Genomic DNA, 16975 nt, shown 5'->3' with positions numbered 1-16975 from the left:
GTGCCCAGCATGGAGTGTCTCAGATCTCAGAGGGATGAGGGCCAGTGTGGCAGCCAGAAAACATGGTCATAAAGTACACTGCTCCATGCAGCTGGGCTGTGTAGGCCATCTCCTGCCATGGGACCCAGCACATCCATTACACAATGCTGAGCATGTTGTCAATATGTCAGTTAGACACTAATTTCTCCCATTCCCACAACTGTCACAGCAGATGTCACAAGTTCCCAATAACTCAAGGAGTTTGTTTACTTGACCAGTAAATAAACTTATCCTGTCCTCAGGATTAATCTGTGTGATAGGAGGAGCTGGAATAAGCAGTCTTAGATGACTGTGCTTCCTTCTGTGTTACTCAGCTGTGCTACACAAGTCCTTGTGGGCTGGAGGAGAGCTAGGAGTGTTATGTCACCTTCTTGTGTATTTCCTGACCTTGGGCACTCATGTAGTCCTTTGCCATTGGGACCTGAGTAATTAATGAATTATCTGCACAAGCTGAGCAACAAGACTACTGGAGGAGATTAAGAAAAAGCAGTGTACATTCACTGTGCCTGCCTAGGGCACAAATTAACTGTATTGAAGGAATAGAAGTAGATGTCAAGAATTCTGCATTTTACTGTTCTGCCCTTCAGGGCATAAAGCAAGAAAAGAAGAGATATTTTCTGAATGGAAGTGATGGCTTTATTTTGAAAGTGGGTTTTGATCTTGTTATTTTTTCTTCTCCTTGGCATAAATGATGTCTCTAATGTGGTTTCTGTGTTCCGTACCAACATTTGCTTATCTAATTAATTCAGCCCTTTTGTGCATGTGAATTTGCTTAAATTTCTCATGGGACCTTTTCCTTGCCTGTGTTCCACCAACTGGCCTTTTCATGTTGCTATTTTTCCTAATTATCACTGACACAATACTGGAAAATAGTGAATTTCGTCTCAGGCAGGAAAACAAAAGTCTCCTTGATGACAAACAGCACAATAAATCCAGCCCTTATTCATTACAATCAAAACCTACCTTATACTTCAATAATTCCCAAGAATGCAAATTACATAAAAGAGGTGAGACAACCTAGTGGCTTCTGTCAGTACTTCTGCTTTTTTCCTTTTTGCTTTGGCCACTTGGTCTCACCCTCTCATTTGCACTGGGTCTAATACTCCTTAAATCTCCCCTCATAGTAACCTGATTTAACTTACTTTGGGGAGCAACTTTCCACCTAGAGAGTTGTTTTACTGTGTCTTCAGGCAAGGACTGTATGCAACAGTACGTGCCTTTTTTGACACACTGGAACAGGTTGCCCAGGGAGGCTGTGGATGCCCCATCCCTGGATGCATTCAAAGACAAGCTGGATGTAGCTCTGGGCAGCCTGGTCTGGTGGCTGACGACACTGCACGTAGCAGGGCAGTTGAAACCAGATGATCATTGTGGTCCTTTTCAATTCAGGCCATTCTATAACTCTGTTATTTGAGAAAGGCAACAGAAAAGAGGGCTGGAAAGCATGGGATCAAATTTGTGATAGAAAAGCAAGACACCATTTCAGAGCGCAGTAAGCAGCTGTATAAGCTCAGCTCTGTAGTCTTGATGATATTCAAGACTATATATATATGTAGACTTGATGAATTTAGTAGCAATGATGGGGAAAGGTTTTAGATTCCTAACCTGTCCACTTGATCTAAAGTCACAAGACTTGATCCAAACACTAGACTGCATCACAGTGTCTGTCTGAAGGTTTTCAATGATGTCTGTTTCACCTTGCTGGTAATACAAGTATCTGCTCTTGACATTTGCTACATAATTAGATGTCTTACCTTAGGAAGTAAATTACATTCATGGATGAGATCCGAGCTCTAGTCCTTGTCTTCCAGAACTTTAACAGCACTTGTACTCTTAAGACACAGACATTTACTGTATTCTTTTTCTCACCTCCTTCATCTTCAGTTCAGTCTGGGAAATAGTTCTTCAGCTGTTATTTAGGCTGTCAGAAAAGTCTCTCATCATTAGGAATTTGTGTCATTGTAACTAGTGCTATGACTGAAAGTGGAGTTAATTAATAATGAACATGCTAATCCTATCTCCTGTGGTGTGACAGTCCTCCAGGTGAGCCTGAATTACAGTGGTGCTATTACTGAAGCATCAACCTTTGGAAAGAATAGGTTGGCGGGCTGTAATTTGTGAAGCACATCACCTCCTGTAGTGAGAAACTAATTGGCCCAGTTGTGAAAGCCAGTGTAGGAGCCTTGCCTGAGCTTAATTTTGATCACAGGAGCAAAGCTTCTTTCCTACGGGCAAGGGAAAAAAAAAGGCGATTGGGGGGGGGGGGGGGGGGGGGGGGGTGAGCTACAAAGAAGAGGATTTTCCAAATTAGAGAAAATTAATTCACAATTAGTAGTACTTTTATGGCCTCTCACTCACAGCACAGGCAGCATTTAGACGGTAGCAGCATCACAAATGCAATGCAGTGAGTTTTCTCATCTTAGCTTCACAGGCTATTAATCTACAGCCCTATTAAGGTGCCCTAACAGATGCAGTTCCCAGTTGAGATTGCACCACATGTGAAAAATGGTCTGTTTTGCATCTGTGACATAGTTTTTGTAAATGTTTGTTCTTACAGCTTCATCTTCAGCATACAGAAATAAAGTACAGCGGTTCTTTGTTTAATAGCATGTGCAGAAGTCCCTCATTCTAAGTGTTATTTTGTTCTCCCTTTTACTGAAACACCTCTGCTAAGTGTCTGTCCTTTGGTTTGGATTGTTAGACCCACACAATACCATGTTCAGTGTTTAGTAACTGTTTCCCTTGCAAGTAACCTTATTATTAAATTGTGTACCTGGACCAAGAGCAAACATGTTCCAGTAGGGACAGGTGTAGAGAAGCTTGACTGCACAGCAATGTAACAGCAAGATCAAAACTGTTTCTTGAATAATTGCTACAATAGATAGTTATGAATAATGAATAGTTTTCCTGACAAGGATATTGCTGTTAAAAATGGAGATGTAATGATGAGACGAATCAATATTTATTTTTTAGAAGTGCTGCCCTGTCTACCAACAAAATTCTCTGTATATAAATGAAGCGTTCTGCTTTTCTTTCTTGCCACAGATAGGCTTGGTAAACTCAGAGCTCCAGCAGTCACCCACCACTCAGGAAAATTAGCTTTTGAATTTACAACAGCACTCCATTAGGTTGTCTTGGCTGCATTTTTTGGAAAGAAATGTATAATATGTTTATGTGTTCATTGCATTCTCAGTAAGCAACAGAAGGCTTGAGGAAGAATATAAATCTGTAATTTTCTTTTAAGGGATTGCATTGTAACTGTACTTCTTTTATCTATCTCAAACATATGGAAGTCCACTGAAGTCAGAAGTACCCCAGCTGAGTTAGAGGCACATCCTGCCACTTCTGCTTTGTAATAAATATTACTTTCATCAAAAAGCGAGCTTCTTAATTCCAGAGACCACTCTGGAGCCTGGCTGACAACTTCTGACTTCTGTGCTGCTCCTTGAATGAAGAAATGCTCGCTATGATTGAGGAGCACAGAGTCAGCTCTAGCTACTGTACGTATTACAATTTACCATGTACCTTTGCACATGGTCTCTTATGGTGAAATGGAAGGGTCAGCTTACTCTTATTAGGTGATTTAGGCTTTCTCAATTAATAGAAAATGTTGGTTTGGGGATGGTAAATCATCAATAAGTTACTCAAGTGTGAAATGAAAAGCCACCTGGAGGTCAATTTCCAGTACATTTATCGTGAATGCAGGCAGTGTGGAAATACGTGGCTAAACCCACCAATTATTTGACTGACTGCTATGACTTGAAAAACAAGATAGGAATATCAGACAATAATGACTTAATTTGGACTTTGGCACTGCTGCTTTTTCAGTCAGGTTCTGTAGTATGTTCCTGCCTTACAGCCCGTGAGTGTGCAGTGGTAATAGCTCTATGCAAGAAGCCAGAGCGAGCCACACCTTTATTATCTTGAGTTTCACACTAAGATCTTTAGGTGGCCAGATAAAAGACATTCTGCCATGCTAAAGAGCCAAGGGATAGCAGAGGTTTGAGAGGTGATACAGTGGTTTCTCAGGGTTTCAGCCTTATTACTTGCACAGTGGAGCTGGCTGTAGGCAATGTGCAACAGGTTGTTGACATCAGCCAGTGCTGTCAGGCTCAGGCACTACTGCTTGCCTGTTTCTTCCCCATGCTGAGGGTTCAGATCACACAGCAATACCTGTGATCACTGCATACCACCTGTGATTACAAACTATGATCTTGAGCAAACAAAATAATAGAACAGTTTGTCAGAAAGCATTCAGAAGCCATGATATTTTTTTAGCCTTCTGCTTTTACGTAAGTTGTACTTTTTTGCTGATTTACTGAAAAACTACATCCAAATGTTAATATTGCTTTCACCTGTATGCTTAATGTTATGGGCTTCTATGGTTGTAATTTCTTACTTGTCCAATATGCATTTTCCTTTTTTTTTATTGCAAGGTTTTATGGTACATTACAAGGCCTATGCATGCAAAAATAGTACTTAGGTAATTCAGATAAGAGCTTTGTATGTGCTCTTAACACTCAGGCTAGAGCCATGCTAAGGACATCTGTAGCTGCTAAAGTACATTCAAGCCCTTTGCATTGACCTGCAATAAACTGTGGACTTGAGAGCCTGAAGGTTTTAATTGGAGGACACCTGTGGAGGCACTAACAAGTCACATATCTATTGGCTGTTGGCAAGGGAGGGAGGTCAAGTGTTAAATCAACTGAGTCTTGCTGGTAAAGGATTTAAAACACTTAATGAACAAAACTGGCTGGCTAACATGGACAGCACTGTTTGTGCTGTGGTTGTGGTATAGGATTGGGCTGTGCCATGCTATGCTGTGCTGTGCTGTGCTAGCACTGAAAATGAGGGATAGGCTGAGAGGCACTGCCCTTCTGGAGGTGCTAGTTCTAGGAGTCCATGTTGCATAACAAAGCCAGGTCTGGTTTTGTTGTGGCATTGTACACTATGTGGAATAGGAAGAGCTTTCTTAAAGTTCACACACTAGGTACAAACTTCTTATAATGCCTTTATCAGTGCATGTGAATTGCTGTCACTGTAGAGACTGATGTGAACAGGAACATTGCTTTTTGCCATGCTCCTTGCAGATACTGCTGCTGTTTTATTTAATAAGTTGATTTAGAAGAAATCTTTGCTGAATCTAATAACTCTAACAGCTGAGGTAATTTTCTTAAGTTTTGAACTCGGTTTGTCAACTCAGCATTAAGATTTTCTGCTTTTTTTCTTTTTTACTCTATGATTGGCAGTCAACCGCATAAATATGAAGTTACAGCTGGCAAAAAAAGTAATCTAAAATGCTAGGAAAAACAGTAAAATGTTCTACTTAAGTAATTATATTGAAAACATTACTCATTCTGTTTTTCTCTTCTCAGTTAGTAGCCTCCATCGTGTTTATCAGCTTTGGCGTGGTAGCAGCATTCTGTTGTGCAATAGTTGATGGAGTGTTTGCAGCACGGCATATAGTAAGTATAGTGATTTTCTGTCATCTTTCATTTCTGATGACTTATGTCCTTTCTAGCAGGAAAACATTTTGTTTTTGGTTTATGTCCAGCATCATGTTATTTCTTGATAGTTCTCTTTGTTGGAGAAATATCTTTTGGCAAAAAAATGGACAGGAAAGCCCATCATGCCAACTATGATGGTGCCAACTGTTTATTAATCTCTCAGAGAGGTCCAAACACTGAGGTGCTGTAAAATGATGTAATGATAGGTGTGATAAAACGCATACCTGCTTGCAAATGGAAGATGCTTCAAACACTACCAGCTCCTGTTTCCTTTTGCACATAGGATTTGTGAGCATGGTCAGAATTTGGAAAGCACTAAATGGTAATGAGAACCAGAAGTCCCCTTGGAAGTTTTAGTAGGGAAGTAGATTGTGGCAGCACAAAGGGAACATTCTGTTGGAGGCAGCAGCAGAAGAGGCAGGCTTTTGTTGGATCTAGTGTGAAGGTGCACCTACTGAGTTACAAATGATCCAAACTTCATCATCTAAGGTTGGGTCCTTTACCTAGAGTGACTGGTATTTCCAATATGTCTTCCAAACCGAGTCCTTCTTCTTTGTAATCATGGTTTATGGTAAACAAACCCTGTAAGATGGCCTGTTTTTTGCTTGGATTTGCATGGGCATTCTACTGGATGACTCCTGGTATAACTTTGTCTCTGATTAGGATAGAAGTGTAAACCCACAGAGCTTTTCATGTGAGGTACTTAGAAGAAGAAGGGAGCAGATTCCTATTCAGATTTTTTGCTGACAAAAGTCCAACTGTTATGCCCCGGAAAAAACATTTCCATTTATTCATATATTGGCTCTAGCTCCTAATTTCCCAGGAATCAGACTTATTTTTGTCCTGCTTTCATACAGTCGTTAGAAGGTGTTTGGATTGTGCTTGTACAGTAAGGAAAACTTCAACAACTTGGTGTTTTTTGGGAAAAAAACTCAGAATCTCATGCTTCCTGAGGGGACGGGTTATTCTCCTTTGATCACTGTTGGCTCATAATGCGATAGGTTACCTCCAACTCTTAACAGGATAAGATTAGCTCCTATTCAGCATCATGCCATTTTTAGTGACTTGTTTGCATTTAGTTGTATGTCTACCAGATTTTGTGTGGTAGCTTCTTAATCTTCCCTGCCCACAAAGTAGGGTTTTCAGAAGTTACGTACTATTCTTAACATAGACATAACTTAATTGGTAGTCAGCCTTATGTATAGGATAGCACACAGTCTACAATGAGAGCAAAGGGAAAGCCATGTTAACAGCTCTGCCTGCCACCAGCCTGAGAGCCAGGGTGGTATGGCAAACCCTGTGATCTCCCTGCCAGTTTGTTGACATTGCAGCCAATCAGCTCTTATCACAGTGATGCCATCATGTAGCCACAACCACATGCTGCTGAGGTTACACATGCTCTCACCTTCTTGGTGGTGAGTTCTTGTGTTGGAGGCCAGTGAATCTCAGAGATGAGTGTCAGCCTTTTTCATTTCTCTAAGCACTCTTTTAGTCAGTTTTCACTCTTCTGGCCTTAAGTTCCTTTCACAAATGTTACTTAACTATTCCAGAAATAGCATTGCTTCCTAAGTAAATGAAGCATCAGTATCATATTTGAATATTATCATGTCCTTCTATCTGAAGAAACAGAATCTCTTACGTAATACCTAGAGTTTGTATTTGTCTCCTCTTTATTGGAGTGTCAATAGCTGCATGGCATCTCTTTCTTTTATGTCATGCTCTTGATGTGTTGTCATGGACTAAAAGTGATTCGGTTCATTGCAGTGCTTTCCGGGGACAGTATAGGCTAGAGGGTCATCATAGCAGAGCATGAAGGCACAAGGTCATCCCACTGGCCTGATAAGAAGGCATCTTGCAGTCCTAGGTGTAGTTGTGCATCTGGTTAAGTCAGTGAGTGGGCATAATGGTATCATCTGTGAAGGGCTGAAGACTGGAAGGGGCTGCTCACCACCCAGGCATTCTTCAGTGTGCTGGAGATGTACAATCCAATGACAAGGAGCTGATGGAGTCATAGCATGACATGCTTCACAGAAATCCATTTCCATCTGTTTACACTTGTTTCCAAATGTTTACATTTGAACTGTCTCTGCTGATCTCCTTTGGGTTTTATAGCACGAAGAAATAACTAGTAGTACTGTTTAGTTGGAAAACTAATTTGTATGTCAGTATCCTTCTCATTTCATCTTGTTCTGCTCCTCCGTCTAAGAAGCAGCTTAATAGGATCCCGTGAAACAACAAATGTATATCACCTCATTTTTCTGACTAACAGACCAGGGGAAATCTGTAAGGATGTTGGTAAAGATAAACTCACAATCTGATCTGTGGAAAGACGGGGCTTTATCAAAGGAAAGTATGTGATGCAGGCTACTGTGTCATTGCTTCTGCATTACCTTCCTTCTGCTTCACAGCTCCTTTTCTTCAGGAAGAGCACTAGCAACTCATAAAGCTCATTCTGCCACAGGCCGGTACCAGCAATTTTCAGAACTGTCTTATGCTGTTGCTTCTTTGGCCTTTGCCTTTGGTGTAGCTGCTGGAAAATGAGAATAAAATGTCCCCTGTTCAAGGAAAGGTAAGGACAAACTGCTTGCATATCAGAGCAGGTGCCTGGGCCTACGTTAAAACCAGGAAGTATTCGTGTAGAGAACATGTGCGATGTTCGCTTTTCTGTCTCCAGTATTAGGGCACTGATACCAGGGCTCCAGGTTCCTTTTCCCCTGGGGGAAGAATTGCTAACTGAAGCCAGGCTGGCTTCAGACATCAACAAGTACAACATCCTCCTTTGCATCAGTTTGGAATAAGAAATGTCTGCTGTTTATCACTTTATTTTTAAGTTCACTTGAGTTACGAGGGATGCTAAGAAGACAAATAGTAATGGTACAGATTTTTCTGTGTGTGCCTGCTGTCAAATGGAGACTATTATTGTTGCATGTCTTTTTTGCTTCTCCTGTAACAGGAATAAGAAAATGGTTTTTGCCGTTTTATTTATTTTCTTTTCAAGAGGGCATAAAATTGACAATTTCTTCCTGGGAAGGAATGGATTTCAGGAAAGAGATATTTAAATTATTGAAGACTCGGATGAAAACACTTTGCTTAAATAGAAAGATCTGCAGCACGGCACTTACAAATTAAAGAATGGAAGGAAAAGTAGCTCAATTCTTAAAGTAGCAGCTTATTGATGAAGAGTAATGCAGATGCAGTTTATTGTAGCATGTCACCCTCCAGCTGCATTTTTGCCCTTTAAAAAGAAAAAAAAGCCAGAAGGGAATGGAGAAAATCAAAGTTAGAATTAATGTGGAGTGATGCTATTTGAGAAAGATGTGGTTATTGCAGGACTCCATTATCTTTGTTAGTGTTTGCTTGAGACGTTTTGTTACTCAGTGGATGAGAATAACGCGGTTGTGCGACAGCTACTATGGATGACTCAGCAACTTCTTGTCACCGGGAGACCCCATCTCACATTCATATTCTCTGCTGTACCTTCTGCCCTCGTACAGTGACTGCAAGCCTTGACAACTGCTACATGATCCTTCACTTTGCTGATATCCCCTCAGGCAGATGCTAAAATAGCCAACAGCAAGAAATTGAGTTAAGAAGTGAGGAAATTGCCTCTAAGAGCTTCCTGGGGAGGTCAGGTAGATGAGGGGTAGCAAAGCCATGAGCAAACAAGTTGTAGATACAAATGCTTTTTATCTTCTTATTTTTTTTTACACACACAGCTGGTAATCAAGGGATATCAATACTGACACATGTCTAAGTCTTATTTTTCCTGAAGCATGTGATAAAAAGAAACTCTTACCTGCCTGAAAGCTCTAGGAGAAACTAGGGACTTGGGAAGGATAAGTCCTCTCTGTTTGACTATTAAAAGCTGCTTTTTGATCTTACTCAATGGAATTTGTAGACCACATCATGATAGATGTATTCAGGGAGATTCACTTCAGCAGACATGAAGACCTCAAGATATCACCAACAAGAACATATGTCCAACTTGTCCGCAAACACCTCAGGGGCTGTTTTGCCAAACTGCTACATATCCAGTCTGAACTGCTGCTTGGGTTTATTCCAGCTCTTATGTAGGATTTTACACTGACAAGAGTGTGGTCAAGGATTTTAGCTTCAGGTTCAGCTGTGTTTAAAGGTGCGTTAGATTCTCTTCTGAATTTATGTCACCAATAGAAAGGAGGAAAGGTGCTTGGATGCTCCAGCTTGCATTTCATTACCATTTTTGGCTTTAAGACTGAACTGGGACTAATGTTCTCTGTTTATGAAGCTTCAGTATTGATAATGACCCTTATTTACCCTATAGTTAATAATTGCTACATCCTCTTAGCTGAAGTTCTGGTTTAATGTGGTTTATAGTTAGACGTGAACTGCTTTAATAGAAAGTGGTTTTCAATAGTGTGATTGAAAACCACTTTTAACCCCCCTCCCCCAAGAGTCTGATTTTTATGTGTGCCGTGAAGGGACAGCATAAACTGACAATTTGCAACTGCTGCACATATGCACTGTGCTGTCCCCTTGTTATTGGAGCTAGGTTCCTCTGCCAAAGAGAACTGTAAGGTCTAATGAAAACCTTGAACAATTACTATATTGCTAAGGCATCTTAGAAGTATTTCCATCCTGGACCCAGGATCACCCCTTCCAGTAACTTACCTGAGTTCCCTGGGTTAGCCACTCTTTCTCACCTGGTGCTCAACCATGGGTTCAGGCCATAGCTTAGCAATTCCCATACAGGCCTTCTAACATCAGCCTCCATATTTCTTATCTGGGTGGGCTGGGACACATCTTTGAAAGAATGTTTAGGAAGTGTAATGCATAGTGACTCTTCGAAAGATGATTAAGTTTCTTGTGACAAATCGGCACCATAATCAGATGTACTTCAGGTCAGTTCTTACGGGCAGTCAGTAATATAGTACAACTTACTTAACTACCAGAAACTGAGGAATCACTATGATAAGAAGTGAAGCCTGAAGTGGGCTGTTTGTAGGGAAATCAAGTAGTAGCTTGAGGAGAAAAGCATATGGTATGTTGTTTTGTGATTCCAGGACTCTATTAGTATAGAGATAGACTATAATCAATTCAAGAATTCTCTTAAGTTTCCACAAACAAGAAACTGAGAAAGCCTTGGAAAATGAAAAGTTGGGAAAACTGGTCCAGAGAGAAGATCAGTGGGGATCTTAGTGAACTTTGCTGGAAAACACAAATGTTTGAGGAGTTTTTTTGTTGTTGGTGGTGGTGGTAGTGTTTGGGTTTATTTGTTTGTTGGCCTCTTTTATTCTTGCTTCATGCCTCCCTGAATCTCAGCAGCGAAGTGATGGAAGATTAAAATAACATGCATAGGCTTTTCATAATGCAGGATATGGAATTGTGTTAACCATTGTAGAGCCTGTGTGGTAAAAGTGTGATGTGTGTGATGCAGTGGCTTGGAAATAACATACTGTCTTTACATGTTATAAGTGACCTCGTCTGGCTGAAGTATTTTGATGTGACTGCATTTATACAGAAGAGGGACTTGAAGGTGCCTCAGGTGTGATGTCTCTCACTTCAAGCAAAAGTTCACATTCTCATCTTGACTAGCAACTAAGCTAGCACCAGTCCTTGATTTACAACAGCAGATTCTTACAAGCTGTTCTCAGTACTTCAAATGTGCAGGAATTGGAACAGATAAGGAGAGGCAGACTCCAGTCCTGGGCTCCCTTCTTGTACTTTATCTGACTTGGTCTATGTGCCAGTTTTACATTTATCATAGGCATCATTCTTTTCCACTGAAGTTATCAAAACTCATGCATATTTTTGAGGAATAGGTGTATAAAGGAGAGTGCTGTAGATAGGCAGAGTTGCTCTTCTACCATTAAATCTACAATGCATATCAAACCAGGCAGTGCTAAAATGTTCCTTGAATTCCCCTGTCCTTTGAAGCATCATGCTTTTCACTGTCACACTTCCCTTCCATTTTTTTTTTTTTTGCTGATCTGGCTTCTTCCTCTTCATAGGGGTTAGTTAAATTGAAGCATACCATGATAGCACTAAGCCCTGAACCTTCAGTTGAACCAGGAGAGACTAAAATACATAACCCTAAGAGGAGATCTTTAGTAAAGTGATTTAAATGCAGCTGAAGTGTATCAGCCGTACTACATACAGATTTGAGGGTTTAGAAATTAAACTGGAGATATGTCTTCTCTGTATGGGTGTTAATTCAAAATACTGTTTAGTAAGAGTGACACTCTGTTAACTTACTTTCTAGGAAGCTTAGAGACCTAAGGATGGGAAAATGGAGTCTTTCATCTGAGTGACGCTAATGTGAATTAGCTGCCATGCTAAGTAATAGCAATATGGCAGCCCCATCTAGTGAAGAAAAATCTACATTATACAGCTGCAGCCCTGGCAAAAAGGAGTGTTCAGCTGGATGTGGATTTTACTTCCTTCAGCTTGCTCGAAGGATGTAGATCAGGGTTACTTTGCATTGTAACTCTTTCTTCTGGCTGTAACAGTACAAATACCAAATACAGCATTTTTTCCTTTTTCCTTGGTGTACTGGCTGTCCTTTTGGACTTAGGCAGTTTTGATTCCTCTGTTTGGAATTTCTTGGCTGTCTCTGCACATCTCTGTGGCTCAGCATGAGCTGCCAGGAACTGCTGAGCTCCAGCTGTGGGGTCTGGGCACATACATACTGCTGCTGGCCAACATGCTCTCTCTGGCTTCTGCACCGCAGCCACCAAATACCTAGATAAGGGAGATGAGTGTTGCTTTTTCTTTTTCCCCCCTCACAGAAACCATGTGTAAAATAGTGTTGTGTGGGATTTTACACCTTTGGTCTTAATCACCATAGCCATGAAGGACACTGAGTGACAGTGAGACTTAAATAGCCTGGCTATTCCCTTCAGTTGCAGCAAGGTAGGCTGTATATTGCCAAGCCACTGCATCACACATATCACACTTTTACCACAAAGGCTCTACAATGGATCTGGTGATTTCTGCTTCAAATCCAGAAGCCCGGGCAGGGGAGGTGTCCACACAGCAAACTGCTCATCTCTTGCTGCTTCTTAAAGCTTTGGATAGAGAAACCAGATGCTGCATATGCGCTCTCAAGAATTGATGGCACCATCTGGTGGTTGTACAGGCAATGGCCGAGAATGTTTGTCCTTTTTCCATCTTGAAAGTATTTTGTGCAGATTGTAGAAATTTGGTCAAGAATTGCAACACGAGTGCCCAGCAGCTTCACCAAAAACTTCTGCATTTCACTACAGTGTGGCTCCATAAATTCATGGCTTGTAAAACAATCTACTTTCATGGCCCAGAGCCTTTCACATTTTGATCCAGGCTCTGCCGATCTTTTAAGTCATCTGTTGTTCTGAAAAAGCCTGTTGGCCTTTCATTTAAAGTAAAAAATGAACATCTGTATTTCATATCTAAAAAAAGTTGTTACCTTGAAAACTGGTGATAGAATTTTCAACTCAAAGAATAAGTAATTTCTTAAGTTAGCTAGCTTGTCTGGAGAAGAATACAAAATGTATTTTACATTCTCTATAATGCTATATGAAGCCAAATTATAGCTAATTACTTTTAATTCCATTTCCATCCTGTATGACTCACTAATATAATAACGTTGTGTAGCATATACTATGAAGGTGGTTTTTGTTGTTTTTTTCTTTAGTTCAGTGAGCTCTAATAATTTCTTAGTGAAAACAAGAACTAGTTCTGTAGTGACGTTTGTGTTGTTGGCTCACCAGGGTGAAAAGGGTTTTGTTGATAAAATTCTTCAATAAAAAGTGTGTAAGTTTGTGTTCTGTGCATTCTGAAGTCAATAGCCAGCTGTCACACAGTATTTACTACTATTAGACCTTGCATCTGACACTGAGATGGGAAGCACACAGTGTTTTCCTACAGTGCCAATTACAGGAAGGCTGAAGCAAAGGAAAAGCCATGCATCCAGACTAAGTCATTCCTGCAAGATTCTTCTTTTGTACTGCAAAGTTCTATGTCCACACTTGTATGATGGTTATTTATGTTCATGCATCAAAATGTGATTGAATATACTTTAAGCCCAAGGATGAATACTTTTCTTTGCACATCACAGTCCAGATGGTAGAGATCTGTATGCTGGATAGCCCTACGGCCTAATTTGAAGAGCCCTGGAATGAGTTTACAGATATCTATTAATGTAAGTTATGTCAGGTGCTTCCAGCCATTTTAGGCCACTGCATTGCTGTCTGCTCTGACATGCTCTCGACAAGCAAACTCACCTTTTTTCAGGTAAAGATCTCTCCCACAGCAACCACAGTTACATCAATGCTCAGAAGTTCTTTCCTGGGTCGAAGAAAGGTTTTAGGGATGCTTTATTATCTTGTGAATACTTTCAGTTGACATGGAAAGAATAGAGAAAAAACATCCTAGCTCTAGGCTACAACTACTAGAAAAGTGTAAAGCAGCAGGTATAAGGAAGAATTAAGCATAAATTTAATCATGTAAATGGAAAGTCCTCTACTAGGGAGATGTTGTTAACTGAGCTAACATTATCTGTGAATTAGTGAACACTAATGGCCACTTGCAAGAGGAAACTAATTTGCCTGTAATAGTGGGGTGTTTTGTAAGGTGTTAGTGTCCATTTCTGCTCTGTTGCTATGGAATAAACTCAAGCATCATACCCCTCTCGGGTGATTAGCTGCTGCTTCCACTCTGACAACTCCTGTTTGCTCTCCTGAATGCACATCTCCATGTAAGAGGTAACACTGGGCTGTATGGGTGTTAGTAGTGTGGATGGGGCAGTGTGGATTCAGAACTGAAAACGAGTCCCAGGATTTTATTTGGCAGTATATGTGTAGCCTGCATGACTACTGCTGGATTACTGAGTCTTGTGTTTATCTCTGCTTCACAACAAACATTATTAGCCTGGAAGGAGTTGGTCGTGGCATAAGCCAAGGCTGTCTGATAACAGAAGGCTCTTTAGTCTTGCAGAAAAGCACAAGTGCACCAAGTTGAAGTCAATGCTAAACAAACTGAAACCATGAAGTAGGCTCAGGTTTGATGACAGTAAACTATAGGATCATCTTTGTCAAGGATATGGATGGTTCTTCATCACTGACATCTTCAAATTTCAAGTTTCTCTTTACATAATCTCATGAAACATATCCGGAAATTATGAATTTAACACAGAAGTCTTGAGATGAAATTATTTAGCTTTGTTATGGAGAGGGTCATTCTAGAGCAGGGTATCAAAATAAAGGCTCTGTGAACTGCTTTTATGGTCGGATTAAATCTTATTGCCAGAATGTGTTCCCTACTGGAAGTTTTTTCAGGTTCGCAGATTGAAAATGTAGAAAACATTTGGTCAGAATTTCTAATGCAGGTCTTCTGGAATTGAAATCTGTGAAGGAAATACAATCTTTAACATGAACATGACCAAAACATTATCTCTACAAAAAACACCATTCCTCAGCTCTCAGGTAACACACATGACAACCCATGATGAATCTTTGGATGCATCTAAGGGCTTGTCAGCAAAACTGTCATCTAGCTAATATTTTCTGGTCTAGAAGAAAGGGAATTTGTGCTGTATGAGGGAGTGTGAGAAGGCTTCAGGGTATTTTTCTAAAGAATCTGTAGTCTGATCTTCCATTTCCTCTATTTTTTGGACAGTTAAGTACCATGCATATAGCCTGAATATATTGATATTACAGAGGACCTGTTATGCTGCTTTAATTTGGTTGCCAGATATTTTTCAGTAAGAAAAATAATTGCAGCCCCTTCTATGGAGAACTCCCTCCAGTTTGCAGAGCCTCTTATATTAGCAGGAGCAAAGCTTTCTGATTATACAGTTTCTTTTTCTTTTTCTTTTTCTTTTTCTTTTTCTTTTTCTTTTTCTTTTTCTTTTTCTTTTTCTTTTTCTTTTTCTTTTTCTTTTTCTTTTTCTTTTTCTTTTTCTTTTTCTTTTTCTTACCTAAAGTTCCTTTCAGATGTAGCTAAGTTGAATATTCTTAAAAACCACATTTTCCTCCCTGCTGCAACTTGTTATCCTGAGGGAAAAGGGTTGGCATTGTGTCAACCAAACACAAATATTTGAACCATTCTGCAGCACACGTGTTATGTTTGGATGCCAAAGAGTGAATCTCTTGTCAGTGGCAAAGAAAATGAGAGATTCTTGGTTTCTTTCCTAGCAGCATCTCTCTAGATTGATCATGTACATTTTTGCAGCCTCTGGGACAAGGCCAGGGAGAAAGCTGTCCTAGGCCTTCTGGCTCTTCTTCATGATCACAACCTTCACAGTTGAAGCAAACAAGGACTAGCCCAGCTCCCAGGGTACACAGGCATTGCTCCACTGGCTTCCCTTGGTGATATGTAACAGCCCACAGTGAGATCCTTCTTTAATTTCATGAGTTTAGTCATTCAAGCTGCAGTAAGAGCAGAACTACTTGAGCTTTGAGGTAAGAACTACTTGAAGGTGCAGTAAGGGACCTTTTACTACAATTGCAATAGTGAGGGAGAAGGTCTGCTCTTTTGCTTAAAATCTGAAGTTCCCATTTGGAGAAAATATTAAGGGAATGACACAGTTGAGTATATGGGAGCAAATGACCAAGTGACATTTCTGTTTAATTACGTGATCCTGTCTCACAGTGAATGCAGTGTCAGTATGCACCACAGTAGAATTTTCAGTGCACTGGGATAATAGTATATCTGACACTTCTAATTCCCTTGGCCTCAAAAATTAAATCATTTGCTTTTAGCTTTGTTTTCAGTGTAATTAGATGCAAACTGCACTGACTGTATTGCAAATCAGCTCTAGAGATATGGACGGAGATTGTGCACATTCTGTACAAATAATTGTACTGTAACCATGCAAGGGATGTGAGCAGGATTTAGTATGTATGTGAAATAGCACTGCTGTTCTAGTTTCCATTGATCATAGTCTTCTGCATCTGTAAAGTGCTCTCTGGGTCTCACAGACATTCAAGAATCAGTTCTGGGGGCTAATTGTTTAGCAACTTAGAATTAATAGATTGGATCCAGGGGGATTTACTGTCTTAATTCCATTTTTAACCTTCCTTACAGAGCACCAGCCATGGTGGAATTTACATGCAGCATACAAGGCATGTTAGTTACAGTTCAGTCCTAAGAAAGGTGGTGACTGGGCCGTAGTCTGCTCTGAAAAGTGCCATCTACTTCCCTCTCTTGGGCTGCCAGCAGGAGAGAATTCCTTTCATTGTTTCCTATTCTCAGAAATGTTTCTGGACTATCAGCAGATGTTTCTATCCTATGGTAATAAATGTGATGCTGCTACAAAGATACAGGTAGGGGAAAAGTAGTAACCACCTGCAGATCTCAGACTGGAGAAATAGTGCTTGGCATTTTTTCCCATCATTTGTCACAGAAAAAGCAGTGCTTTGACTTGCTCTGTGAACAAACAGAGTGAAAAAAGGAAAACACCTAGAATCATA

At 40.3% G+C, this 16975-nt stretch overlaps 1 protein-coding gene across 4 annotated transcripts in view; it reads left to right on the top strand.

Annotated features, from left to right (window-relative positions):
- Positions 1 to 16975, top strand: part of TMEM255B (transmembrane protein 255B) — a 66023-nt gene that overhangs the window by 21680 nt on the left and 27368 nt on the right. For 3 of the 4 annotated variants that reach the window (XM_072352533.1, XM_072352543.1, XM_072352561.1), the window contains exon 4: positions 5415 to 5504. The exons of the other annotated variant lie outside the window; for it this stretch is intronic. In XM_072352533.1, the coding sequence (XP_072208634.1) occupies positions 5415 to 5504 (90 nt within the window). The remainder of the gene's footprint in view (positions 1 to 5414; positions 5505 to 16975) is intronic. 4 annotated transcript variants of the gene reach the window in all.

The sequence above is a fragment of the Excalfactoria chinensis genome, chromosome 1, assembly GCF_039878825.1.
Source record: "Excalfactoria chinensis isolate bCotChi1 chromosome 1, bCotChi1.hap2, whole genome shotgun sequence".
NCBI lineage: Eukaryota > Metazoa > Chordata > Aves > Galliformes > Phasianidae > Excalfactoria > Excalfactoria chinensis.
This window is presented reverse-complemented; position numbering and strand designations above follow the sequence as displayed.